At 43.8% G+C, this 26,960-nt stretch overlaps 9 protein-coding genes across 9 annotated transcripts, besides 1 other annotated feature; 4 read left to right on the forward strand and 5 right to left on the reverse strand.

Moving 5' to 3' along the window:
* Window positions 1–26,960: part of a sequence feature (contig 1.128 1..280307(-1)) that runs on past the window's edge.
* ANIA_07421 (uncharacterized protein) lies at window positions 1,268–6,235 on the forward strand (the record flags this gene model as incomplete). Its single annotated transcript, XM_675598.1, has 26 exons — window positions 1,268–1,275; window positions 1,334–1,410; window positions 1,821–1,862; window positions 1,941–1,970; window positions 2,180–2,205; window positions 2,303–2,340; window positions 2,510–2,539; window positions 2,678–2,721; window positions 2,943–2,968; window positions 3,111–3,133; window positions 3,287–3,297; window positions 3,370–3,383; window positions 3,425–3,448; window positions 3,648–3,672; window positions 4,009–4,038; window positions 4,187–4,195; window positions 4,243–4,354; window positions 4,583–4,598; window positions 4,774–4,783; window positions 4,901–4,928; window positions 5,205–5,212; window positions 5,387–5,401; window positions 5,864–5,897; window positions 5,943–5,952; window positions 6,106–6,129; window positions 6,206–6,235. The coding sequence occupies 26 exons, from the start codon at window positions 1,268–1,270 to the stop codon at window positions 6,233–6,235; spliced, it is 744 nt and encodes a 247-aa protein (XP_680690.1).
* ANIA_07420 (uncharacterized protein) lies at window positions 8,987–9,589 on the forward strand (the record flags this gene model as incomplete). Its single annotated transcript, XM_675597.1, has 4 exons — window positions 8,987–9,077; window positions 9,174–9,254; window positions 9,297–9,430; window positions 9,557–9,589. 4 exons carry the CDS (start codon window positions 8,987–8,989, stop codon window positions 9,587–9,589), a joined length of 339 nt encoding a protein of 112 aa, XP_680689.1.
* Window positions 12,345–13,757, reverse strand: ANIA_11561 (uncharacterized protein; the record flags this gene model as incomplete). The annotated part of the gene is made up of 4 exons (XM_050611852.1): window positions 12,345–12,413; window positions 12,808–12,828; window positions 12,985–13,027; window positions 13,678–13,757. The coding sequence occupies 4 exons, from the start codon at window positions 13,755–13,757 to the stop codon at window positions 12,345–12,347; spliced, it is 213 nt and encodes a 70-aa protein (XP_050467831.1).
* On the forward strand, window positions 14,428–15,154 carry ANIA_07419 (uncharacterized protein; the record flags this gene model as incomplete). The annotated part of the gene is made up of 2 exons (XM_675596.1): window positions 14,428–15,081; window positions 15,113–15,154. 2 exons carry the CDS (start codon window positions 14,428–14,430, stop codon window positions 15,152–15,154), a joined length of 696 nt encoding a protein of 231 aa, XP_680688.1.
* ANIA_07418 (putative FAD monooxygenase) lies at window positions 15,947–18,239 on the reverse strand (the record flags this gene model as incomplete). The annotated part of the gene is made up of 4 exons (XM_675595.1): window positions 15,947–16,635; window positions 16,705–16,941; window positions 17,003–18,023; window positions 18,102–18,239. The coding sequence occupies 4 exons, from the start codon at window positions 18,237–18,239 to the stop codon at window positions 15,947–15,949; spliced, it is 2,085 nt and encodes a 694-aa protein (XP_680687.1).
* ANIA_11560 (uncharacterized protein) lies at window positions 19,374–19,719 on the forward strand (the record flags this gene model as incomplete). Its single annotated transcript, XM_050611853.1, has 2 exons — window positions 19,374–19,415; window positions 19,546–19,719. The coding sequence occupies 2 exons, from the start codon at window positions 19,374–19,376 to the stop codon at window positions 19,717–19,719; spliced, it is 216 nt and encodes a 71-aa protein (XP_050467832.1).
* Window positions 20,916–22,063, reverse strand: ANIA_07417 (uncharacterized protein; the record flags this gene model as incomplete). The annotated part of the gene is made up of 2 exons (XM_675594.1): window positions 20,916–21,460; window positions 22,057–22,063. 2 exons carry the CDS (start codon window positions 22,061–22,063, stop codon window positions 20,916–20,918), a joined length of 552 nt encoding a protein of 183 aa, XP_680686.1.
* ANIA_11559 (uncharacterized protein) lies at window positions 22,318–22,571 on the reverse strand (the record flags this gene model as incomplete). The annotated part of the gene is made up of 2 exons (XM_050611854.1): window positions 22,318–22,376; window positions 22,418–22,571. The coding sequence occupies 2 exons, from the start codon at window positions 22,569–22,571 to the stop codon at window positions 22,318–22,320; spliced, it is 213 nt and encodes a 70-aa protein (XP_050467833.1).
* ANIA_07416 (uncharacterized protein) lies at window positions 24,758–25,255 on the reverse strand (the record flags this gene model as incomplete). The annotated part of the gene is made up of 1 exon (XM_675593.1): window positions 24,758–25,255. One exon carries the CDS (start codon window positions 25,253–25,255, stop codon window positions 24,758–24,760), a length of 498 nt encoding a protein of 165 aa, XP_680685.1.

The following is a 26,960-nucleotide window of genomic DNA, read 5'->3' on the forward strand; positions in this document are numbered from 1 at the left end:
ATAATAGATTCCAGCTGAATTGCCTCTACTTTGACCTCTTTAACAGTCTAGGGTAGATGTCTTATATATATTAGGTGCTGCTGATATTCCTTATTAAGTATTTTAATAAGTAGCTGAGCATAGAACAGGGGCTCAGTGAGGTAGGGCAACACCTCTATAAATTGGCTAGTCTATTTAGTAATAGAGTATCCTTCCTGTTATTTATTTAGCAGGTAAAAGGCTGCTTGGTGGCCCTGATCAGCCTCCAGATCAACCCAGAAGTATATAAAGGTCTTGAAATCCTCCCAGGTTGGCTCTCTAGTTATATACTTGACCTTGGAGTGCCAACAGTATCAAGCATCTTTACTAACATGACTAGTACCAAGAAGGATCTATTTCTTCTCTATTTTATACTGGTTCAGCGCCCCAATAAAGCAGTCCTCAAGGTCTAGGAGGAATGTTTCAAGCTTAGTAGGATCTTTTTCTTTGAATATAGGCATCTTGCCTGCCTTGACTTCCAATTCTGGGATTTACTTTACCAAGCTTTGTTAAATAAGTACTATAAGCTTCTAGTAAAACTTTTCCTTTGCTGATATCTTATTTTAATATCAGTACTGTGCTTGCTGGGACTATCCTGACTCTGAATTACTTCTAGAGCTTGAACTTAAATCAGAGCTTGAGCTGCCAGGAGAATTATCAGGGTCCCCTGCTGTATAGTCTGCATGCCTGATTATAGCTAATACAGTACTGGTTGCGACCTGTTCTGTTTCTAGTCTAATTAGGAGCAAAGGGGTTTCAGAGAAGTACAATAGGTACAAATAGTGGCAATCTCCTATCTAGATAGATGGGTAATCTGCCATGCCTTCCCCAAGATCCTCAGGATTGCTGTCATCTGAGGCATCACACACTGGCAGAGTTTGCTTACCAAGAGTTACATTTCCAGTCACACAAGTACGCGCTTGAGTCTGAGAATCAGACATTCCCACCGTACCAGGGCTGATTTGGGTCCCTGCGCAAGACAAGTTCCTGGTTGATACTATAGTCACAGTTGATCAAGGATAGCTAGGTGGAAGCAATCCTAACTGTAAGACATGGTCTAACATCAGGGTTCTCTAGCTACAACAAAGCAATGACTATCAATAATAATTATCCAATGGAGGGAGCTTGATTAGTACTGAAGAATATTGAAAGGATTGCTTGGAGATCTCTATATATATAGCATCAGGAGGCCCTTCATATAACCTCCAGTATAGTTAGTTCGGCATCTCCAAGCAATACTATTACAGTGATGCATTGGTGATTATGTATACCACCATATCTTACTGCAATAATATATGGGTTGATCCCAGTACAGCTCGTCTCTTGAATTCCTACTGGCGGACCGGTACGGCTCTGGCGATCCCTCATATTCCTACTGGCGGATAGGCACCGGTAAGGCGCCCGTCCGCGTTACGTGGGTGTGGATTATTGGGGTGGTTATGTAATCAATATCTGTAGTGAACGATTTCATTGAAGGTCTTGATCTCCTAACTATGATCTGTATAGGCAATTTATACCTTTTCCAAGGCTTCAAAAAGAAGGTTCTTGCTTATGCAGGAGATATCCTTGCCATACAAATAGTATAAGGTGTTAAACAGATATCCCTGCCATATAAACAGCATAAAGTATTAAACAGACAGGCAAACAAACAAGGTGCTGAATATTGATTAGTAAGGAGGAACCTCCTCTAGTTGACATACCCCCTCAGTGCATCAAGAGTCCTTCAGCTTCCTTCTTGGGATTGGATAAGGTCTTTTACATCTACTAGGTTGAGCATCCTAACAAATTCTTGGTATTTTTAGATTATCAGGCTCTTGGTAAGGCCATCCGCAATCATCTGGTTGGTAGGTATCTATTTAACATAGAGTCGGCCTTCCTGAACCTCTTGACAAAGCCAGGATCTATGTATATTGACATAACAGAGCTTAGATTATTGCTTGATATTTTCAGAGGTAAGTAAGTTGATGGTCTGTTGGTTGTCACAGTATACTGCTATCTGATGTTGCGGATCAAAACCTATGGTTCTGAATACCCTTTTCTACTAGTATATTGCCTTTGCTGTATTGGATAAAGCTAGATATTCAGCTTTAGTTATTAAAGTTGTGACTGTATATTGTTTTCTAGATTTCTATTTAATCAGGCTATTATATAACTTGCAAAGGTATCCTGCAGAGCTTTGCTGGTCAGGTTAGTCAGCAAATACTATATTAGAGGCTAATATAACAACTTCCTTGCCAGTATCATTGCCTGAGTATTTAATTGCCAGAAAATATATTATATATAGATATATAATAACCCTGTTTGCAGCCTGAATATAGTCTGGTAAAGGATTTGTTAAGGCTTCAGATAATTGGCTAACAGTATATATAATATCTGCTTGTATTAGAACTGCAGGGTACTGTATAGAGCTAATTTTTATTTAATATTCTTTGATCTGAGCTTCTGTTGCTTGGTATTTGTTTAGAGAAAGGTTATATAAGCTTGCTAATAGTATTTCTGGCTATTTTGCAAGGCTGTTTAGGTAAAAATATACTGCAAGATACTTAATATAGGAGTCCTGGCAGAGCCAGAGCTTCTTGTTAGGCCTATCTCTAAGTACTCTTACCCCTAAGAACCATCCTACTTCTCCTATATACTAAAGCTTATATTACTTTGCTAGTTTATCTTTGAAGTATTTAGCTGCCTCTCTGGCTGCTGGTATTGGTAGGTTAATAATAATAATATTATTAATATATACCAGAATAATTATATACTTATTTAAAAAGAGGCATTCTTCTTCTAGAAATAGTAGAAGTCTAAACTTTATAAGTATTATTTTCAGGTCATGCTGCCAAAGCTGTCTAGACTTTCTGAGCCTATATAGTACTTTTCTAACCTTCTATATCTTTCTAGATACTTTAAAGCTATCTGGTATTTATATATAGATAGGTGTATTAAGCAAGGAATTAAGGTATATATTAATAGTATCTTTCTAGTCTGTATCCAGGTCAAAGGCTGCTATTAAAGCTATGACTATTCTAAATATTCTTGCTAAAGCAGTTATAGCATAGTTATTAGCAGTATAATCCTTTTTAAGATCTCCCCTTATACAGATACATGCCTTTGCCTTTGTAAAGTAACTATCCTTGTTAAACTTATATATAAATACCTATTTAAGCAGCAGGATCTGCTTCCCTGCTGCCTCTTCTTATTTAACAGGTATAAATACTTCTTTTATCTCTAATCCTCTAATTTCTAGGTGTGCTGCTGCTATAAATTTATTCCTTAGCAGATACTATAGTAAATTAAACTAGTTCTTTGGTAGTTCAGGAAGCTTGCTATAATGCTATTGTTTCTTACTCTCTTCTATAGTATTTAGTACTATAGTAAATATATATTTAACCCTTTCTGGCTCTTTAATAAATAGTACTTCAATGGCTGTATAGGCCTGGTAATCTACTTGATCTTTTTAAGGACAAGTCTGCCATTTTTCTTCTATTATATTAGCTGTATCAAGCCTGTCCAGATACTGTCTTCCTGATCTCCTACCCCCTAATCTTAATAAGGCTTGTAAATCAAGATTATCTGTACCCTCTAAGGTATTAGGGAGATTTATAGTCTCTCTACTTGCCTGATTCTAATCTTCTTAGAGTAATTCAAGGAGATGTCAGCTTAGTAAGTCCTCTCTTTCTTATTCTGCAGATTCTGACTATTCTTCTGCTTCTATAAAGGTTCCTGGCATCTAATTTAAGCTAGAATTGCCTGAGTTTGGTATTCTATCAGGTATAGGTAATAGCAGAGGCAAAGATAGTATAGTTTTTCTGGCAGAATACCTATATTTCTCTATATCTTCCTTTTATAGTTCCTCAACACCAGCTTCTCCTATCTTAGTCAATTTTTTGTTATTTCTAATGCTCTGCTTATTGGGAGATTCTGCTTGTATTATACTAGGTATTATATATTTAGAGAGCTTAATATCTATATTAATTGCTTCCCTGTTGGCCCTGCCAGGTAATATCTATATCTCTACTGGTAGTATAGGTAAGCTAATACTTAACTTGTCCTCTATAAAAGGATCTAATAGATTGTATAGCCTTGTTTTATTAAACTTAATATCTCTTGCTGTCTCAACTCACTGCTTCTTTAGGTTCTATATAAACTATATATTAGAGGCTATATAGCCTACTAGAATACCTTGGTAAGCTCTTAGATGTTATGGGTCCTTTGCCTATACAAGGACCTTAGACCTTAGTGACTCGGCCAAGGCCTGCGCTGTCCTGAAGGCGGTGAGCCACCTACAAGACTTCCTTGCAACAACAATCCTTCTTTCTCATTTCTTCTTTAGCGATTCCTTCTTGTACGTACGGCACGTCTAGATAGGAAGATCCATCTAAATACGTCCCTTAACATTAGAGCTATTTTTATACCTTTTTCTTACTGCTGATATGTATAAGATATACAACTAATTAGGTAGAAATTAGCTAGATTTAGCTTCTTTCCTATGAGTATCTCTTATAGTATTTTCTATTTTATAGCTCTTGTAGGTGTTCTGTTAATAATATTTACAACTAAAGCAATAATCCAGGGCTAAAGGTCTTGCAGTAAGCAGGCACCTATTAGAACCTGCCTTGCCTTTGTAATAAGAAGATATCTTAATTATTCTGCAGCTTTATTCTGATTTAGTATTGTAATTACTAAGTACTAGTAAGCAATGCCTTCTGCTGCTTTAAATATTGTAATCTGATACCCTAGTATTTTCTTATTATTACTTTTCAGATATTTGATAGTAAGGCTGAAAAGATTCTTTATCTAGTTTATAAATTTCTGTATAGTATTAATATATTTGCTCTTTTATTAGTAGGTAAAGATAAAATATATTCTTATAGCTTTATTATAAAAATAGGTGATCTATTTATCCCTGTTCAGACTAGGTTATATTTTAATAAGGTTGAAGTATACTTGCTCTAGCAGAGCAGTAGTAGTTATTATTAGTCTCCAAGAGATTTGCTGAGGCATATTTACTAACTTGTAATCTTTATATGGTTGCTTAGAATCATAGTTTATATCTAGATTATTAATCTTAATACCTGTAACTGCTTCAGGAAGATACTACAGAGTATTAATATAAGTATAAGCTATCCTTTAATGCTAAATATCTATATTTTTTTTTAGAAGTAGTAGTTTTGCTGATTATTAATTATCTATAGTTGTAAAAGTATATATATTATTACTTTGTTACTCTACAACCTAGAGACCTGATAGGTAATCTCTGATCTTGAAGATAATATTATTTTCTTTCTTAATAATATTATTGTCAAAATCCTAGCTATATCTGGCTTGTTTAAGTCTTCTAGCTCTAATAATACTGGTATAAAGACCTGGTATATAGGCTATATTAGTCAAGGTAATAATAATATTTCCTGATTCTTTACTATAATTTGGATAGATCTTGATACTCCCAGTGCCTTGTATCCTTATTATTATATTACCAGTACAAAGAATTCTGGTTGCTGATAGATTATAGTTTTTAAACCTTGAGATATTATTACAAATATATATTAAAGCTCCAGAGTCTAGGATAAAGTAATTCTTTAATAAGCTGCTAATTTCTGTACTAAAAATAAATATTATAATATAATACTTCTCTAGTTTATTACTTTCTTTCTGCTTATTACCCTTATTTTATTACTTATTATTTTCTATCAAGGTTTTGATCTTTCTTCTAATCTTATTATCTTTTGTAATGGCTTTGCTAATCTTGCTTTTAATCTCTTTGTTAGGTTTCTATTATTTTGGTTGTTTTAAGTATATTATATACCAGCAACTGCTGTATATATAGTTCTTTTTATATATATATAAGCTCCAGTATCTGTTTTTGTTGGGTTTGCTTTGGCTATAAAGTATTGCAAATACTATTCCAGAAGTTGTTGTCTTGAAGCCTTTAGTATTAGCCAGGTAAGTCTGATATTGTCCTAGGAGTATATAAAAGTTCTCCTTCTTATATATCAGGTTGTTTATTATCTCTACCTGTCTATCTGCAAAGGAATAGGAAACTAGTAATATAGCTGCCAGAAACTGTTATTTTATATACTTATTATTACTTTCTAGGAGATTGCAGTGTTTAATTGCCAAGTAAGTATTATCAAACTTGTTGAGCCATGCAGAAATCTTTCCTTGTCAAATTAATTAAGATCTGACATTGTTATAGTTCTTCAAAGCTTTGAAATCTGCCTCTTGATTACTTGGGGTATATTACTGTTTCAGTATTTATAATATTTTATATATTTCTTTATCTGCTATAAGCTCTCTTATCTATAGAGCTACTAAGCTGTAAATAGCTTTATTTATTAATTAGATTATATTTCACATATCCTTCTATTCCTGCAATATTATTTAATAATATCAGTATATATTTTCCAAGGCCTTATTTGCTGATAGAATTGTCAGTTTAGTTGGTAGCTCAGGCCTTGTTTTGTTATCAGTATCAGGATTAAAATATTCCCATACTTCTTGCTTGTTTGCATGGTCTTTAATAACTTAAAACTATACATGCCAATCATCCTGCAAGCTCAGGATGGCTTGGACCTTTGTGGCGCTGTCTTTATTATATGCAATCGCCATTTTTTGTCGTCAAGATATTCTGATCTCAGCGGAACTTGTTGTATATTTGAAGGAGTAGGCTCCGGGTTGCCAGTGTCCTTTGGGTAATGTTCAACCACCTCCTAGCTTGTCTGTATAGCTCGGTACGGGGCTGCAGATATCTTCCATATGACAAAAAGAGGTAATAATTCCATATCCCAGTCCCTAGAGCAATGCCGGGCTCATAACTATGGATTATTAGGGTGGTTATGTAATCAATATCTGTAGTGAACGATTTCATTGAAGGTCTTGATCTCCTAACTATGATCTGTATAGGCAATTTATACCTTTTCCAAGGCTTCAAAAAGAAGGTTCTCGCTTATGCAGGAGATATCCTTGCCATACAAACAGTATAAGGCATCAAATAGATATCCCTGCCATATAAACAGCATAAAGCATCAAACAGACAGGCAAATGAACAAGGTGCTGAACATTGATTAGTAAGGAGGAACCTCCTCCGGTTGACAGTGGGAATTGAGGGATAGGGGTCACGTGTCACAGGGCCAGGTCGTCGCCAGCTGGCTCCGGCGTCGGCCCGTGACAATGCCACTCTGGCATGTTAGAGTTGCCCAAGTACTGCTATTAAACAGTCATCTATAAGAGGCTCAGGGTCAATTTTAGATTGTATTAGAAGAGTACAAGAGTATTCCTACCTTTAATCAGCTCTTACTATTTATTATTCACAGGGACATAGTACATGCATGCAGTAATATTAGAAGATATGGAGAGGTACTGGAATACTATCAACTATCTAAGCAACTCAAGTCACTCTTAAGTAATATTGAAGTACCCCCCCCCCTGGCAGTTAATAATAATATAGACAACCTGTTAGATATAGCTTGATTGCAATATAATATAAAGAGGACAGCCAACACTATCAAAACAGCCAACAAGGCATGGAGATCAGTAGATATATTAGGAGATGACGAGCAGCTCAATTTCGAACTAATCTTTAATATTTTTCTTAAACTCCACCAGCCCCAGCAGCTATGCCTGGTATTTAATTATGCTGTGGATTACTACAAGAACACAGGAGAAGGACAAACTCAACTTGATGATTTTGAGAGTTTCCTTTTGCAAATATTTACCTGATTTTCTCATAGTATCTATCATGTTCTACAATATGTGCTTACTTTAGATGATAATGAGAATATTGAACATACTATAGCAGTCATGAAGAGGCTCGGCAGGGATTACAAGTAGAGGCAGGATTTTGTTCTGTATAAGAAGTATCTACTCACAACAGTATTATTCTCTAAAGGTTAAGTTAGTCTTGGCGTCGACGGGTGGTGCCAGGCTGTTTTGTTTAATAGATAACCTTGATAGTAGTAATAGAAGTTATTCAGATGTTAGAGCACCAGCAGATTAGTTAATAAGATATCTAGTATCTGTGTACCTAGAGCTGCCAGATACTCTACCAAGCAAGCAGTACCCTTTAGTATTGGATACAGTTAATAAGGTAAACAAGGCCTCTTTGGTCATATTAATGTGGCTCCAAAAATACAGAGATGTTACAAATGCTAGAGAAGTTCTCCAGGGGCGCGTGAAATATTACATTGCCTTACTATCTAACAACAATATTTTAAATAATCAACAGGTGTTTATGACACTGTTCAAGACATTTATGGCTGATCTAGATAGCCGCTAAGACCACCACATAGCCCTGCATCTTCTTAAGGATGCTGAGGAGCATGTAGTGGGCAGGTATGATGCAGTAGGACAACCCTAGGAAGCAAATAAGGGCGGGACACTGGAACTCCCTCAGTTGCTAGAAGGCACTTGTTTGACCGACGGAAGGCAGAAAGTCAGGGTGTTGACAATGATGATGCTGATGGTCTGAATATGCAGGCTTTAGCCAACTATTTGGATGAATGTGTGAACTGTCGGAGGGAGCTTGAGAATGTCTACTTCTTGTACTTTTGTTACTTGTGCCTGTATAAGGCGCTGTGTCGCAGGTGCTATCACGAGCTGGAAGGAGGGCCTCATCCATCCGGGCTGTTCAGTACATGTAGTCCAGAACACAAATTTATTTATACAGGGGGTCTTCTTTGCTGGTCAGAACTGGTGGATAATGGGATGGTGCTGCTTGTCTCGGCGGAGGGAAACAGATAAGTTATCTGGGTAGAAGAGTGGAAGGACAGCCTTGCAGAGAAGTGGGAGACTAAAAGTTTTGAGTATGAGGGTGGTTTGTCAGCCTGGTGCATGAGAATCCTGCCCGAGCCACAGAGGACACAGTAGGCAGCCTTCTTTATATCTCAGGGCGGATCTGGACCTGGTCAATCCTGCTAGTCTGGCTACTCTGGATAGCCTGGTAGCCTAGTCAAGCAGCAGCTTTGTATTAGGATTAGGCATGCTGCTATGGGGTTTGTCTCGGGCCAGCAGTCTACTGGCGCGGTGGGTTAACCACAATAGTTACCTTGAGAAAATAACTGCTGGCCCAGGTATTATAGAAAAACTAGCAACCAATAGCCTGCCCTGCCAAGCAGGCCTTTACAAGCTCTTAGTAACTGTTCTAATCCCTGTGCTTCTTCTGGCAGCAATCCTGGATCCCCCTTGGGGCAAAGCAGGCAGGCAGCAGGTATCCCTGCATGGGTTGATTAAGGACTGCTGGAGACTTGGTAAGAGACCCTCTTGCAGAGGACAATAGTGACCATAGATAGGTGGTCACAGTAGCGGGGGCGCAGGTGTCGCTCCTCAATTGGCTTTACCAGCGATGGCAGTTGGGAAAAGTGGTTGTGGAGCAGAAATATGGTCCAAAGACGCAAAGCTTCGAACTTACAAACTCTGCTACTATGTGAGTGGGTTTCGTCCATGTGCCGCATATATTTGGTTCTTATATGCTCCTCCAAGTATGCTTCAGACCATAGTCTGCAGCTCAGGCGCCTTCTCTATAACCATAGATATTAAACTACAAATACAGGCAGCCATGTCTTTGATTAGGGAAGAAAAATGATAACAAATAAAATCAACTATGTTGATGCCAAGGCACCTTCACAGATAACTTGCTACTAACTAGCCCACAACACTGTTGATGGCATACAAAATCCATGTCAATATCAAATATGATGTATATGTGGCCATAGCAACACACGGCAAGCACAGCCTTCCTAAACTGGGCTTCAATAAACACCACCCTCTAGCATGTATTCTGTATTCACAAGCTTGCACCTCTTCCGCCTATTAGGATTGCAATTCTCAGCATTTTAGAAATGGGTCAAGCTGGCGATGCCCGTGACCCAGGCTGTCGGTCGGGGCAGAATAAAAGGTCATATCATTAGTGATAGCTTTAGATAACACAACAATCAATAATACTTCATACATTGATCAAACCTTGCTCATTGCAAGAAGAGCCCTGGAGAAAGTGTTACCTTGTATGTCACAGGCTATGGCCTGGATCTTGGTTGTCGGCCATGCCCTCAACCTGGCTCTAAATAAGGTTTCTGCAACATCAGTGTACAGTTGCGGCCTCGTAGGAATAGAGACCCATCCTTATAACTTCAGGAAAGAGATGCTTCGGCATGCAAGTCCGGGAAATCAGAAGTCTTAACATATGATTGGGAAAGATTAATAAAAGGGAGGAGGAAGTTATCTGCGCTTCTATCTTTTGTTTCTTTCTCTAAGCTTGTAATGTCATGAATAAAGGACAGCTAGTTGAAAATAATACTACCTACCCCTGTTATAGGTACAGATAACTAATCAAATAACTACATTCCCCTTGGATACTATGGAATAAGGTGGTCGCCAAACATGGGACATTTGCGCTAAATGCAGAGCTTCATGCTATTTAAATCAGGCAGAAAACAAAAGTAACTGGGCAAATACTGGTAAAACCTACTTGTAGTCTTGATTTTACTAGTCTGCTTAAATAGTACCTGCACTGTATCTAATACTTTTCTTGCCTTCTCTTTATCATCACTTCTTGTTCCCTCCACCTGTGTGGTTCATGCCAGGTTTAACTTCCTTTCAAATCCTGTTCTGCCATGAGTTCCTTAGAAATGGCGTCGCCACTTCCAACTTTTCTCCTTCACAGGTATCCTCTCTATTCAAGTAGCATATACCCTCCTCCATAAGTATCCAGTGCTCTAAGATTAATCTTTGTATTAATCTATTTAATTTGCTAGACTTATACAGTCAGTGCCATGTTTGCCAATGCGTGAGATTTTCCTTTGTGCATGGCCAGTATTATATTCAAACTCTACTCTACGTATTGTACCTGGCATTGTAGTGCATATACATGCTAATCACATTCCTACTAACACAGGATGAAGCTGAACCTAGTAGAGAGGGGAACTCTGCTAGCCACAATGCAAGTACGCTAGGGGAACAAGGAGGGAGGAGGAGCCGATATTAGGAATTGCAAGGGCTACTGATTATTTAATCTGACACCCTGAGCAAAGCTAGTAAGTAGCTTATGGATGAATATTTCTGTGGTAGAGCAAACCATATCAGCACAGAAGTCTTTAGAAGCATGTCATAACCATACAGGGAAGGAATCACTATTACAATAGGCTGAATTTGAGGATATGTTACAATGAATTGAATCGAGTGTTATCAGAGCATGACAGCAAGCCAGCCAATACTCAGCAGGATAAGACTGCCCATCCATCTGGCGGAGACGCGTATCGCACTGTTGCGGCAGTCCACTGGAAAGTCTGCCAATTCACCGTCAAAAGACTCACAGCGTCCTAGTCCTCGGGCGGCAGCAGTGATATTTTCAACAGCGTCCGCATCAAACAGCAGCGCACAAGGGTCCGGTATGGTGCTAGTCACAACAGGGCAGTTTTGATCGGTTTCAAGGTAGTGAGGAGGAGATGTTCTGAAAGCAACCGCGCTGTCGGCCTCACTCTTACTCTCAGCCTCGCAGTCCCAATCTCCGGACAAATCAGCCGAATTTCCACTTTCGGCAATCGTGAATACAACATTTCAGTACGGCTGATTTCGATAATGTCTATCCGGCGTCCCTGGATCCACCAGGGAGCAATTATAATCAAATCCAAACTTCCATTTGAGCTTCCAGCGGCCCGTCGAAGCAGTCACGGGCCGGGGGTGTCGCGCCGGCGCCGTAATGGAGATGCCAAAGTTGAGGGATGCAAGACCAACGGCGCAGTCCGGGAGGTGCGACAGTGATTCCCAATAATAAATCCATGCTACTGTACGAGCTGCCATTGCAGGCAGGCTAGTTTGTATATATAATATATATTTAAGCGTCAGCTGCAGTCGTCATCTCTAGTATATGGCTGGGACCTCCCTGGCACAGCGCCGGTCAAGATGCTGTTGCAGATGGGTCATGACACTGTACAATTATATCCAGCCTCCAGTCAGCTAGGATGCATGCTGCATAAGGATATGCGCGTCACCACCCAGTATTCCCAGGTTAGTAAAGCCATACTTTGATCATCATGAATACTGTACGCCGTCGTCAGCAGACTTCGACACAAAATCAGGAATCATATTAATGAAAACAGAGTCGTGCTGCCATAGAGAGGTAGGTGACCATTTGTTGCCAGCTGGCAAGTTGTTGTAGTGTGATCGGCCGAACAATGATATCCTCCAACATTGATCAGTACCGGCCACCCTGCCATACTTTTGCTAGCCAGGGCACCAACGTGACAACAGTGCCATATTATGGTAATGGCAGAACCCATGCAGTAAACAGAGGCAGCTACCAACTCAAGCCAGTCAGGAATTATTTCTAAATTTATTTATCACTAGTTCCCTGCCAGCCCAGCCCCGGTTAGGCAGCAGTACTTGGTCAGTTTTAAATCAGTGAGGCCCAGCTGATTATGTATTTGAAGCTAGTTATAACTAACTAGTTTGGAACCAGTTGACCAGCATCCCTGCATTAAGACCGTGCTCATCAAGAATTAGTTGCGAACCAGTTCAGAGCCAGGTCAGAGCCAGGTCAGAGCCAGTTTACTGCTAGTTCAGATTTCTTATAGAGCCTCCTTCTAGAGAAGTGGCGGATGTAGCCAAGCATAATATACTAAGGTTTCTATTTGTTAGTAGTGCCATAAACTCCTAGTACCGTGATATGCTAGAATTAAGCATTGTAATAGGAATACTAAAACCTGACCAGCAAAGCTCTTAGTATAATCAAAGCTCTAAGAAGATGAGTGGCAGGGATTACAGCTGTATAATAATACATTGTAAAGGTAGAGCCTTGCAGCTTACTAGCTTGGGGTTTGTTCTATGCTAGAGTAATGAAAAAGAGAATTATAATATACTACTCAGACTAAGTCTAATAAACTGCCTCTATAATTAGGAGACCCAGGAGCCTATCTGTCTAGGTAATATAGACATAGTCTCTATTGAGTAGTACTTAATTCCTATATCTTGGAAATTACACACCTTAACACCTTTTACCTGAAACCAGGGTCCCATAACTTGAGAGCTATATAGACTGTGCCAAAGTGCTTTATCTAGCTTATATGACTCTGCAAATTGACTAGGTAAGGTCCGGTTTAGATAGAAGTGATTAAACTAGAGCCGTGTGACATGGAAAGGACCACAAAAGTACCAGCAGCAGAGTATAGTTCTAGAATAAGAAGAATACTGTTATTTTGTTGCATTGAGCTAAAGGGTCCTGATGTTGAGCCATTCTGAGCGAACTGGCTATAGCAGAAAAGCGCCACGTAGCCAAGAGCTTATGTCAGTATCACATTCAGATAAGGACCCTGATGGTCTTTTATAGTGTAGACACTGTAATTGCACCTGTTGTGAATGCTCAATGAGGGAAGGGGCAAAAGGAAGCTGAATCAAATACACGAATAGATAAACCAGGCATATTAGAAATACAAATCTCGATTGTCTGGGACTAGAAGACAGATCGGAAATGGACGAACCTGGTGCGCAATTTGAATATTGGCTATTCAGACATTGGTTAGGGATGTTCTTTTAAGACGGTGGGGACTCTCCTGGATCAGGCATAGTTTTATGCGAACTGAGCAAAGAAACAGACTGGTGGTGGTGGGGATGATGTCTCCCTATGTAGAACCATTCCCGTTTGTTTGAACTGCCCACAGATTGACTGTTTTCACTTACACCTCCTCGAGCCCCCTACAATCTTGGATCTGGTTTATATTATTCAATTCCTTTGGCGGCGTATGATGCATGATAGTCATGGTGAGGAAAGAGTTGTCGAATCTGAATGTATGCTCGGCGGAATACAGCTGTATCAACTACATGGACATAACCCATAAAGGTTGAATGTCCTTATAATGTTCAACACTATCTTTCTGCAACTTTGATAGATCTTCCATGAAATCAAAAGTTAGATCCTCAAGAGTTGGACAATTGCATGTGCTTTAGTTACGGGCATAGAAAGCTGTGGTTAACAATGGATTATTGAGGAACCCACCCAGTGTAACCTGCACATTGGCCTGTCATCTCAGTATGCATTATCCTTGCATTTTTGGAAGGAGGCCATCCTTAGAGCAGCTTTGCCAGGGTGTTTACAGCCTTCACAGCATGTTGCAATGCGCCGACTTCGCGGCACGTTGTCCAAGTGCCGATAATTGCGTTCATGCCAGGTCAGGAGCCTCAATCTTTGTCATTGTTGGGTGTTTAGCGAAGTATCAGATAACTAATGGAAGCATCTTTATGCACGGAGGGTAAATATACGCACTGGACAAGATTTGCGCAAACCTTCATACTGTGTACTGTAGGGCTCCAGGGTCTTGTTACACAACCTGTCGCTGTGCAATCACCTTCCCCTCTTTTCACGAGCCTGGCTCCTTATATCTTCGCAGTACTCCTCCTGAAGCTGCCTCTTAACTATCACCCATGAACATCATGGCACCTCCATACATACTATCAGCCATCGCAAAGGCCATCCTGATCAACTTTATTGAAGGCGGCGTCATTGGCTTCTCCCCTCGGGGATCCATTGTTCGACCTCTCGCGCTTGCTCTGATCGTGCTGTTGGCTGCCTCAGTTCACTGCACCATCATTCCCTGGGAGCAGCATCGCTCTTTGGCTGGGATTCTTTCGTGCAACAGCATCTTCATTGTTGCGCACGCACCAGACCTCTTCTTCCACAGCGGCATTACCTATAATGAGCATTACGACTGGCTCTGTAAGACCAAGGGTTATCATCCGCCGTTTACCCTGCTTCAGCGCGCCAACTGGGCCTTTGCAATGATCAGGAACGGTCGCCGCGTTGGGACGAAATGGCAGGTCGTTCCCATCCATCCATTCGATCCTGATAGACCGGACTATATCCCTACCCGCACAACCTTCCTTGTTCATCGTCTCCTGACGATTTTTCTCTGGTGCATAGTCCTGTACTTCTTAGGTGGCCCTCCGTTTCACTCCGCGTTTCCGTCGTATATTACCAAGGAGCGTCAAGAGCTCCTGCTGGACGAATATAATTTGGCCCTATCTGCATTTCTTCCACGATTCTGGCTTTCTATGTCCTTTATTCTCGGCCTTTCCACACTTCAACGGGTAAGTTATAACCTTTTCTCCGTGATTTCAGTCTCGCTTCGACTATCAGATCCGGAGGATTGGCCACCTATGAAAGGTCCCTTCTTAGGAACGTGGAGTGTCCGTCGGTTCTGGGGGTAAGTATGCTCCATCTTCTATCAAACCCATAATAACTGGACAGGAATACATGGCACCAAATATTCCGCTGCGCCTTTTCTCTCAACGCTGACTTCATAACCTTCTCTGTCCTCCATTTACCTCCGGGAACAATATTCGCTAGATACAGCCGCTTCTTCTTCAGCTTCTTGTTTTCGGGCGTCCTCCACCTCTTTTTCGATGAGGCAGCCGGCGTGCCTCGGGATAAAGGTGGCGCGATACTGTTCTACACTCTGCAACCTGTAGCCTTTGCGATTGAGGACTTTGCGCAGTGGATGTCAACACAATATGGCATTCTAACCGAGGACCTGGTGCTCAGAACACTGATTGGATACACTTGGGTATGCATTTGGTGTACAATTACCTGGCCCATCTGGGTCTTCCCTCTGATGAGGGAGCCTGTGGAGGGGCAGCGGCTTGTGCAGTTCTTGCAATTGCCATTTGCTTATTGACCGCTGTGTGAGGGGAAGAGGGTTAATAAGGGCTAGGGCCCGCTCGTTTACTCTTGGGGTTCCAAGAACCTATTATTATAGAGAAATGATCAACTTTGATAATTACAGGTTAGTTTTTTTATTCCTTTCCTCTGCTAGTTGTGTAGCAGGGTAGAAATTGTCCTACAGAAGCGCAGCTGCCGCAATACAACATGTGATACTGGACATGATCACAGCACCCATCCATCCGACCTTGAGAAATTTCACTAGCTGAAAAGCCTGCACGTGAAAGTGCAATCTCAAAGCTTCGTAGTCATAAACGGTACTCGGACATTGGCAGCTCCAGGCTTTCCGGCGACCTGCTGTTTCATGAAGGCCGAGAAGAACCGCGCCATCTCCTCGTAGTCGTCCATATCTCCCACCCAACTAACATACTGGTCAGGACGAATGATCACACTAGCCCCGTTGCTGGGGTCGATGCCGTAATTTGCATATGCTTGCCCATGGCCCTCATGATAAGAATCATCATCCACATACACTTTCCAATAGTCCCAGCCCATGTCGCCATGATTGGGATGAAACGCTTCGGGGAGATCCAAAAGTTCAATCTCAGTCCGGGGTCCAGCGTGGACTGTCAGAACCTCTATCATGCTGTCAATTGGCTGGCCTGGTGGCGTATATTGTCGAATGAATGAGTCTGGGTCTCCCAGTTTCTGGCCGAGCTGTTGGAAGCGCTGCATGTTGCGAGGATCTGTGAGTCGTCCGGGGAAAACAATCACTCGCCAGCGCCCATTGCTCTTCAGGAGCTCTTGCAGATGCCACGGGCGTGCGTCAGCCTGGTTCAGCACTTTGAAGCTGGGCATCCGTTTGCCAACGTCGATTTTTGTGGCCAGCTGTGGTTTGCTGGTAACCCGGCATTTGTATTCATCATTTGATTCTGCGATCTTGCTGCCCTTTGCAACAAGCAGACTGGCATCATAATTTACCGCTGTATATGACGTTGGTCAGTGTCAGCAATTGCGAGAGCCAGAACACGGATAGAATAAGGGAATTTTACCTATGCCACTTGCAAATTCATTCCCTTTCTCAAACGTCGCCTTGAACTCCTCCATGCTGACTCCCTCTTCATCGATGATATCTCTGGCTGGCCGTCCTGAAAAAAGTCGAGAAAAGCGGTGATCAAAAGCGATGAGCTGTTGAGCAATGCCCCTTCTCTCTGACTCGTACGTCTTCAAAATTGCTGGGTCGCAGTATCCTTTGACCACATGGGCTAGCTTCCATCCTAGATTGTATGCTATTTCCATATATTAGTCTTGGAGCTGGGGACGGCAACACGAAGGGCAGGCAAAACTCACTGTCTTGCATACTGACATTCATGCCCTGTCCAGCCTTGGGGGAATGAGTGTGAACCGCATCACCGGCCAGGAAAACACGGTCATGCAGCGAGAAATGATCTCCGACGCGCTGGCCGATCTGATACGCTGTCCACCAGTCACAGTACGAATAATCCAGCTTATAGGGGTGGATAATGCGCTGGGCCGACTGCAGGATGATGTCCGGTGTGATCCATGATCGGTCCGCCTTTTCGCCATTCTTGTTATAGCTTGTTGCCTGTAGCTGAATATACAGCCTAACCAGCTTATTCTCACGTGGAATGACCATGATGGTCCCTGCATTGGCGGAGTGGATGGCGCAGCGATGGCGGATGTCGGGAAAGTCAGTAATGGGGACGATATCCAACACTCCCCAGATATAGTCGGTTGAGTCACCCTCCAGTTTGAAGCCGGCTTGACGTCGCACCCAGGAATGAGCCCCATCGCAACCGACGAGGAACTTGGCCTTGACCAACTCCACTTGACCGTCGCGACTACTGTCGGCTGTTGCTGCCCTGATGAGATCGTCTGTGTCGTCGGCCACCAGGTTGCTTCGGAAGAGTCCATCATCAACAACAGCGCGCTGTCCATCGGCAGACTTTTGGTGCTGCTGCCGCTGCTGTGGCGTGGCTTCCTTGTCAGACAAGGTGCGCAGCGTCACACTAATGGGATAGTCATCGAAGTCCGCTGCTTTGGCCTCGTCAATTTCAAAGGAGACAGGCAGGACGCCGCGCTCTACCGTCAGATTACTGTGCTCCTTCATTGAATCAAGAAAAAATCGCTCGATACGGCCCTGGTGCAGGACCACCTGTTGGAAGCGACTGATTTGAGGAATGGTATCAGGAATCCGGTCGGATCGTCGAATACGACCGTTCTCGTCCGGATTCCAGAGGCATATCTCAATCATATGATTCGACTCTCGCCAGGCGCGGTGTGCAAAGCCAAAAGAGTCGAAAATCTCGAGAGTGCGACACTGCAAGCCGTCTGCTTGCCCGTTGAAGACCTACAGCGTAGCAGTCAGTCGTCGTCCCGCTCTCAGGTGATTACAGTAGGGTCATGTTATGTTCCAGATCAGCCTCACCTTTGTCCCACGCTTGTCAACAATGCGTGTCTTGATACCGCAGCGGCTTAGCCACGTCGACAGCATAAGGCCCGCAGGGCCTGCGCCAACGATGAGGACATCGACATGGTCTTCGTGGGTGGGGACGGTTCCAGGCATGATAGGTTGGGACCAGTCTGAGATAGGTAATTCGTAGGAATAGCTAAATATGAGAGGGAAAAGGTATAGTCTGTTAAAGGCGTGATCCCTTTAAATTCCTTAGTTCAAAGAGTACGTTGAATTGTTCTGCAAGGGCTCAAATCCACAGTCCCTTCGGGGCGCGGGAATCGTGATCTGGAGTAACAAACAGTCGTCGAACTCTGAAGGAACCAGTCAATCTTATATCAGTTAATACTTTACTTCAGCTGATCGTATACCTCAGTTGACCCTATACTGTCCACAGTTCTTTCCGCGGGGTAAACGGGTAAGCGTGGGGTAAGGTTCCGACTCCCTTTCGGAAGCCCGAAAGTCTTCGGATCGGATGGGGTCCCGGGGTTCATCAACAAGGCAACAGGCCGAATCCAAGACTCCTAATTCGTTAATTCGAACGAGGACTGATAGGCGCCCGCAGCTTGGCATATGGGTATTCCGAAGTGCAGATCTGGATCAGCTCCGGCCTCAGCAGCCACACTCTCTTTTCGGCTCAAACTTATCGGACTCAGTGAGGATTGCACCGGATGACCGGAGCTCTGCAGAGCGACATTTTCGACTACTGTAAGACCTTCACTGGCAATAACTGGGAAATAAGAAAGAGAGACAAGATAATCATGAAGAAAATCATAAGACTAACCGGTTGTTACCTTTGCAGGCGGGAATATATATAGTCATGGTTTTCGGTGTTATCAGCCAAGCTATATTCATCAATATCTATATATTATTATCGTCCCTCACGACAAGGTGGTCCCGGGGAAAAGGTACAATGGCACCCCATCGCTTCGATCCTACTTCGCTGACAGTGTCATTAATTTTATGGGTCCAAGAACATCGCCTCAGCTGCGCCACTTCATGGCAAGTCTGGTCAGGCATGTGCTGATTTTTGCGCGCGACAATGAGCTCAGCGTCTACGGGTGGATGGCAGAAGTCTAGGTGCTCAATTGGGCTGGTGCAATGAACAACGAGAAGCGCAATGAAGGGCTACTGCTTGTGGCCCACGCTGTATCCTGTTCCATATGATGGTATGCATTGCACCCTTTTCTCTACTTAATGGGGTTTAGATAACAGGAACAAAGGCCCTGTGGGCAAGCTGCTGTATTAATGGATCGTCATCCTTTCCGACCAGCACACCTCCACGTCATTGTAAGTTCTGATCTGATTGACATGAGCTTTACTAAGGGGGCACAAATCACACATGGAGACTATCAGCCTCTGACGACAAAGAAATTCGGCCGCAAATGTGAATACCTGAGCAAGCACTCTGTGCTCGCAGTCAAGGATGCTGGTAGAGCGACGAGGAGATGCACGGGCCGGTCTCGAGTTTGAGAACGATATCAAGACGGTGAAAGCTTCTTCTGCATTCAAAGTGGATCTAGAACTACCTAGGTTTATGGGAATCCTGCGGAGGCGACTTCGCTTGCTCAACCTTGCCGAAAGAGCTTCTTAGTGTTCATTTCTGGTGGTGGGTCCTCCTTATGAGACAACCATACCATACCATTAACCGGCTAGCGAATCTGAACACCCGTCCAAGTAGCTAGCGCAGAATATATGACCAGTAGCGAGTGCGGAGTGTCTCCCTATCAATCCAAGCTTTCACTCGATTGCCAACCCCGCCTCTCCCAGTTTCCCAGCTCCCCAGCCAACAGACCTGGCCAGGTGGAAAGTCAGCTTAAGTGGACAGGACAATTCCATACTCTCAGTATGAGTATGAATTATATCTGTCCCCCAAGCCTGGTTCCTTAATAGACGTCATATGGCTTGTTTGATGAATATGAATACGCCATCTGAGCCAGCGCCGGTTGCCATGCAACATGCCATATGACTGGACGTAGAAGCCAAATATCCATCTGAAAAACCTCTGGGTTGGACAATGTACTTCTGTGATCCACTATCTCTAGGAGCATGACAATCATTACTGATAACCCACCTTTTCTGAGTCGATTAGAAATCGTCAGTCACAGCGCCTGCGGTCGCTTTGGAAGAGCCAACAAAAATGTTTCAGTGCCGTACATTGGCATTTGAGTTGTAGTTTGAAAAAAATATTGAGCACAGCCTGCTCCCGTCTCGGATGTGGTAGAGGCTGGCCAAGCTTACAGAGATGGTACTGAAGCTGATCTGGACAAAGTAGTATAACTCTGGGAGGAGATCACATTTGTCGCTGCTACCGGTTTGGTAACGATGGGGCTCTAGCGTAGCAAGTGTGGTTAGTGATGGTGTGCAGTAATGGGGGAAGGCGGGGTACGCAATCATTTCGCAAACTGGGCATCTGTCATATCATACAGCTGCTCTATCTATGCGCCATCTCATGCTAGGCGAGTACTGTAGCCATTGGCTGCATTTGTCCGTGGTGCCGGGAGCAGCGGTGCCTGTCGAAGGACGAGGCACCCCTTGATGGGAATAAGAGAGGCCAACGCCAGCAATGCCCCGAAAAGAACAGCATTTTGACAGCAAGCGAAGCCTCACAGCGTACAAAAACAGGTTCGATACTTCATCCGGGACCTAAAGCCGATGAAAGCAAGCTGACTACATAACGACTAGGAGGCTCTGGCCGCAATGGCTTCCCTATGGACCGGCCTGATATCGGGTCTCTTGCCTCGCAGAGGAGCCCCTGGTTGTTTCCAGGCGGATTATTGAGAAATCCGTCTAAGTCTTCTTCTTGTCATCAAGTGTCCCAACCATCGCGAAAAGCCAATGCAAGGTATTACTCGCGTCTTTTGGGATAAATTGTAGGCTGCTTCTCCGAACAATCCTCAAGCCCTCACCAGGGTACGGCGCAGCACTCACAATAATCGGCGGCGGGCAACCTCCAGATGTTTTGCTATCAGGCCATTGCGGATCAATCAGAATATCAATCTCCGTCGTACTCACATCTCTTAGCAGGCTGACAACAAGTTTATTGGCAAGGTCACTGGCAAGGTCATGTTCGTTAGATAAGATGGTAGAGGCAAGAGAAGAAGGGAAGGCCAAGAACACGACATCGGCGCTTTGCATCGCGACCACGTTCGCCTTGCCCCCGCCACTGACGAAGGAAATGCGGTCTGCATCTTGCAAGAACTGCTTGTGCAGGTGCGTTTTTGATTCGGCAGTGCAAGTAGTGACAATAAAGCGGAGATGTTTTTCCGGTGCATTGCTTCGCGCAGCGCGGATGTGGCGGAGGAAACCAGTAAGGACTGCAGAGCCCAGGACACCTAGAACGATGTGGAAGGTTTTCTTGTTAGTTAAGATTGTTTTGGGCTTGAAAAACAACGGGTGGGTCGACCAACCGCATCCGATCAGCGCGATAGTTCTTGGTTGCCATTCTGCAGCAAGGGCGACGATAGTTCTGCTATTGGGGAGTCCTTGGTCTTCGCCTGCTTCTGCTCTTGGCCCTGAGGTTAGAGAATATGATAAAAATGAAACAATTCAGCTGTGTAATTAACTTGTCAGTCTTGTTGCAATCTACTGGCTCGAGGCCCATGCTAACATCACCGTCATAATCTACAGGGCCTTGCCCCGCTGCCCCGTGATTATATGTGACGGACAGACGTGGAGAGGGAGTGGGATAACCCGGCGGCCGACTCAACCCATCAATCCAGGCAGCTTTTTTTGTGGCTGATTTTCGTTCTGCGATCGCGTACATTGTTGAAACGTCTATGATTGGGCTTAAGATAGTGGAGGGATGGGAAGAAAAAGCGAGGGTATTTCAGCCCTTTGCTGACAAGAGGGTTAAAAGATAAAGGGAAAGACATCAGTTAAGTCTGTCTACTTTTCCATATTAGTGTCTCTAGGACCAATAGTTACCCACCACTCATGTTGGATATTATTTTGATTGTGCTTGCTTCTAATGACTTATCTGAAACACTGTATTTAGCGCAAATATGTAGCTAAACCAGTGACTCACCTATTTAAACCTGTTGGCAACCCAGCCGGCTGCCCCGCCAGGCTTTTAATTGGTCAAAAATATCAAAACCGAATACATTGTTCAGGATCTAATTTAACTGAACTCTTGGTGTATTTTCACGGGCGGGGTTAACAAAACCAATGGCTTGCGATTCCTCAACCTGTCTCAAGCTCCTTTGTCGACCATGTACATAACTTTTTCCCGATCATCTTGCTTGGTCGTTTCTGTCAATACATATCTGTCCAAAAGAGATGTCATCTCCTACCAGTGCCGGCGTCTTCCAGAAATACCAACTCATCGAGAATCATAGCATCTTGATCTGAGCTGAAATATATGGACAGGTTCTGGTCCATGAGCCAGTTCTCGTAGAGCTTCTTCAAAGCCCGGAGCTGCAGCGGCTGAAAGGCATCTGTCAGCATGGAGTTACTAGACTCATGGGCCTGACACCGCGGGTTACACAGCTTGAATATTTGTCGGTGCATTTATACTTGTGCGAATAGTTGGTGCTATAATTGAAGGACAAGTCACTACTCTTCTCCATGATGTTTCTCATAACACCCTTAATAATGTCATTGATCACGCCCTCTCTAAGCCCAGAAAAGGAAGTTATCACAAGGTGTACAAGATACAGTATCTTAAGACAACACAGCTACCAGACATCCTTACCAGGTATAGAATTTATTAGATATTTCAAAGAAAAACTGTTCATATTAGTAGAGATGCTATCACGTTAATTATGTACTGATTACCTAGACTATGCTTCATGCGACGCCATCGGCTTTGGCAAGCTTTCTATAGAAGATGCCAGAAGGGTTGTTTACTTACTAAAGATGTTTCCCAGTAATACAGCAACTCGCCGACTGCTGGTTTTAAAGAACCCCAATCTAGTACTAATACTTTCTTACCTATATATTACTACTGACAAAGATGTCTGGTCAAATACGGCCCATATTGCCATGTATCAGCGAACTGGCCAGATATTATATGATTTGGTGGGGGCAGAGCCTGTGCATGATATGGCGTTATAGCAATTATCCAATGCAGAGTTTTGGACCCTGCTCTGGCAAATAACAAGTTCTAGGCAGCTTTGTGCTATCAAGAGACTGGAAGAGGAAGGTATTCCAGAGAACAATGGACTTTGACTACTACATTACACTAAAATTTCACACTCCAAATACTTGGCAAGGAGGAGAAAAGCAAACCGCACAATTGTCAGTAGTTTTGCCAACGTGGGGCTCAGAACGATAGCAGTACATTCTCAGTCGTAGTAAGCATTGATAATGATCATTGCCTTATAGATAGCTACTGCCGTCTGTAGGCACTGATACAAAGCCTAAAGTCTTAATGTACGGCAGCACGGTTCAAGCTGTAAAGTCAATGAATATGAGTTTCCTATGTTGCATGTGATCATGAGCCTAGCCGTTCTGGCAGGAAGGCGGTCGCAGGTAACCCTGAATTGCAGAGCGGCTGCAAAAGCTGGAGGGGTGTAAGGCCGCGATGAACTCGATGAACTCGATCAGTTTCATGATTGCAGGCTTCAAGATTGTATAGCCTGATATGCCTGGCGCCATGGCAGTGGAGTAAGTGATTCTGGCGCAAGTTGGCTTGGCGATGGGGAGAAGGTCATTTGCGACGCTAAGGGTGCTTCTCAGAGTCGTCTGCACGGTTGAAAATGTCAGTCTAGTGTATGGCATTGGGAGGAACTGAGTAAACGGCACACCGGGAGTAGGAGGCCGCGATTCCCGTACGGTGCCCCTAACATTGACGTGGTAACAGTAAATTCACATCCACCAGTATCTGAAGACGTCAACAAGGTGTCTGGTAGGATATCTGGGAGTCGAGGACGAACTGACCCAAATGAATGGACCTTCCTCTTCCAACGCTTTTGTGCAAAGCTGCACACGGGCTATCGAGAAAAAGACATCAAAGGGTGGGAATGCAGCATGCCGGAACACCCGATGTTGAGCGTTTATTATATCTGCTGGCAAGTCAGTTCATTCATACCTTTAGCCGAAGGGGGGCGCAGTGATTATTCACCATCCATGAGATTCTTTGTAGGTGTCCAGGAATCTCACGCCCAGATAATTGCAAGGTCAATTACTGATGATGTAACGGTAGGAAAACGGCATTTCTGGAATACCTATTTGTTGTGGAAGCTCAGAGGGGAAAGGGCAAGAGAAATTGTATCAACTATACAAACGTAGCCTACTAAGGATTGGGACACCATATGATGATTAATCCTCATAATTAATTCTCTATCTTGATGGCGATAGATATCTTCTTGCTTGCTCTCAATTACGATACATTGACTGGTCAGATTCTCAGGGGTTAGAAATCGGATAATAAGTGGCATTAGTCATGAGTAGACTTATCCCGTACGGGGACGAGCTTTACATGACGTTTCCTTATCAGTAATAAAGAGAGAAGGCACAGATAGAAAAGTACCAAAGAGAAAAGAAAAACGCATCTCCCACACAACCCCTATCGACCATACCTAGCCCTTGCAACAAAGCTGCGAATGTAGGGCACACAAGATCGTGATTGCCTCCATCTAGGGAGCGAAACGAAACCCGATCAGATTTACCCAATATAAGTAGCATATCCCTTAGAATTCCTTAACATAGGCCTTGATTTCATTCTCGCCCTTGGTCCAGCAAACAACAGGCTTGGTTCCGCATTGCTTATCGCCTCGAGCGACCTTGAGCTGGTGGATAATGTTCCCGACGCGATTCTTGGTCAAGAGCTGCGAGTTCTTGCCCACCACCTCGACGGTGAGGAAGTACTTGGAGGGACCCTCGAAGTACACTCCATAGCCCTGAGGAACATCTGGGATCCCCCAGTACCAGTTGCCTTCGTAAGCGAGAGTTTTCTCGTAGACGCCGGAGTAATTCTCGTCGGTGATGTATCCATTGAAGCACTTGCAGTTGTGCCAGGGGGTTGAGCCGCGGGCTTCGAGAACGTTGGAGTCGTTGACGAGCTCAGCAACGGGTTTCAGATCCTTGAGGCTGGTAACGACGTCGATATCAGTCACCTCAGTATTGGTGTCAAGGAGTGGACTGGCTGTAGCCAGGGAGGCCAGCAGGAGGAAAGGAGCGAAGCGCATTTTGGGTTGCAGTAAAGGAGCGGATGGAAGTGAGTTTTGGACTTGAAGAAAAGATTGTGAGGTTGTTGGTTTTATCCAGCGGCAAACCTGTCCTTATATACATTTTTGTCCTCTCTCAGCTGCAGCCATTGTCCCCGAACATCCACACAGTCGGTATTTTTCGTAGCAATAGAACGGCCGAGACTTTCCATAAAAGGTTACTGTATGTTGAGCGTTGGGCTGAGGCTTACACCGTTAGCTACGAGACAGGGGGTGGTGTCTGGGTTCCGGGCCATACAGTACGTTGTCGCGACAGAGTTCGCAGACCCACCCTGCGCTTCTTAGGGATTCCCTCGTAAGCCCTAAGGTGCCAAGTCCGTGCTAGCGGCTAGACCCCGCTACCTCATGCTACTATTTAACCATTTGATATAAGCTGTATGTATTTAGCCCGCATCATTACCAAGTATTGGCATCCAGGGCCCCGATTCTGCGGCGGAGCCGCCAGCAGCGACTATTTATCTCGCAGTGGTTCCTTTACAATAGGATAGGGCGCCTGCCAGGCCAAGCTGGGTGATAGAGCCAGAAGGATGCACGTAGTGAGCGGTCACTACCATCCACCTCGGCATGGCAACAACGGACGCCCACTGGCCTGCCACACTGAGCTGGCGCAGGATCATAAGCTCTACCCTCTAATATCTAGGGTTCATATCTTTACAATAGAGAAGAGTAATGAATTACGGTCCCTTCGCAGTGTATGCGGAATTACAGCTTTTTTAGCCTAGTCCATAAGAGTTTGAAACTTGACTATCAATATCAAGAAAACGTTGGTCAAGACCTCGCATTGTCCTGATCGTGATTTCATGTACCCAACTTGTATCAACCAACGGCCCTACAGCTAACGTGGTTGTAAGCGAGCTGCCCGCCCAACTACTTTCTTGCCTGCTGGCGCGGTCATCTAACTTCTATCAGCCACCATGCCCTGAGTTTGTGTTAATTCCAGCTAAAATCATCACAAGAAGGAGGGTTGGCTATTATTGGCTGTATAGACCATAAAAAGGATATTATATTAGTCTTGTTAAACCCACCCCAACTCGCCAGGAATTGGGTTAGGTCGGACCCCTCAATAATCCATTGTATTGGATATTTCAACCGACCCAAAGCCCGACAGGGCAATCAGCTGAGTTACCAGAGTTCTAAATAGGTGTAAGGTGCTCAGAACAGTGCTGCGCGGGCAGCCGTCGGAACGCCTGGGGCAGCAACTGGCGAGCTGCCTAGATGATCCAATAAAGCAGGTACCATACGAGGGGGATACAGAGAGGGAGACAGTCCATGACAGAACAGAACGCATTGCTTGCGGGGCCTGATCAATAACATTATCGATAACTCTATGTATCTCAGTACCAAACGTCGTGTTGCCACCGTCTGTGAGATGGTTGCTGTTTCCATTGACGGTGGGGATGTGGCACGTTATTGAAAAAGTCAGGCCGGGGAGAAACTTGCCGTCGTAGCGAGCGAGATAGTGGTCCAATAATGACACAGACCTGATGATGTGGGATTATCATACGTGGGAATGTGCAAACGTACGAGATTACCAGTTTGGCATTGTTCCCGCAGCAAAGACTCTTTTCACCGCATATCCAATGTTGAACCCACCATCAGCGTCAGCACCATCTGCATCACGAAAACCTGCCCCTGCATGTGGTTGAAAATACAGTACCAAGCAACA

This window comes from Aspergillus nidulans, chromosome IV (genome assembly GCF_000011425.1).
Source record: "Aspergillus nidulans FGSC A4 chromosome IV".
NCBI classification, from domain to species: domain Eukaryota; kingdom Fungi; phylum Ascomycota; class Eurotiomycetes; order Eurotiales; family Aspergillaceae; genus Aspergillus; species Aspergillus nidulans.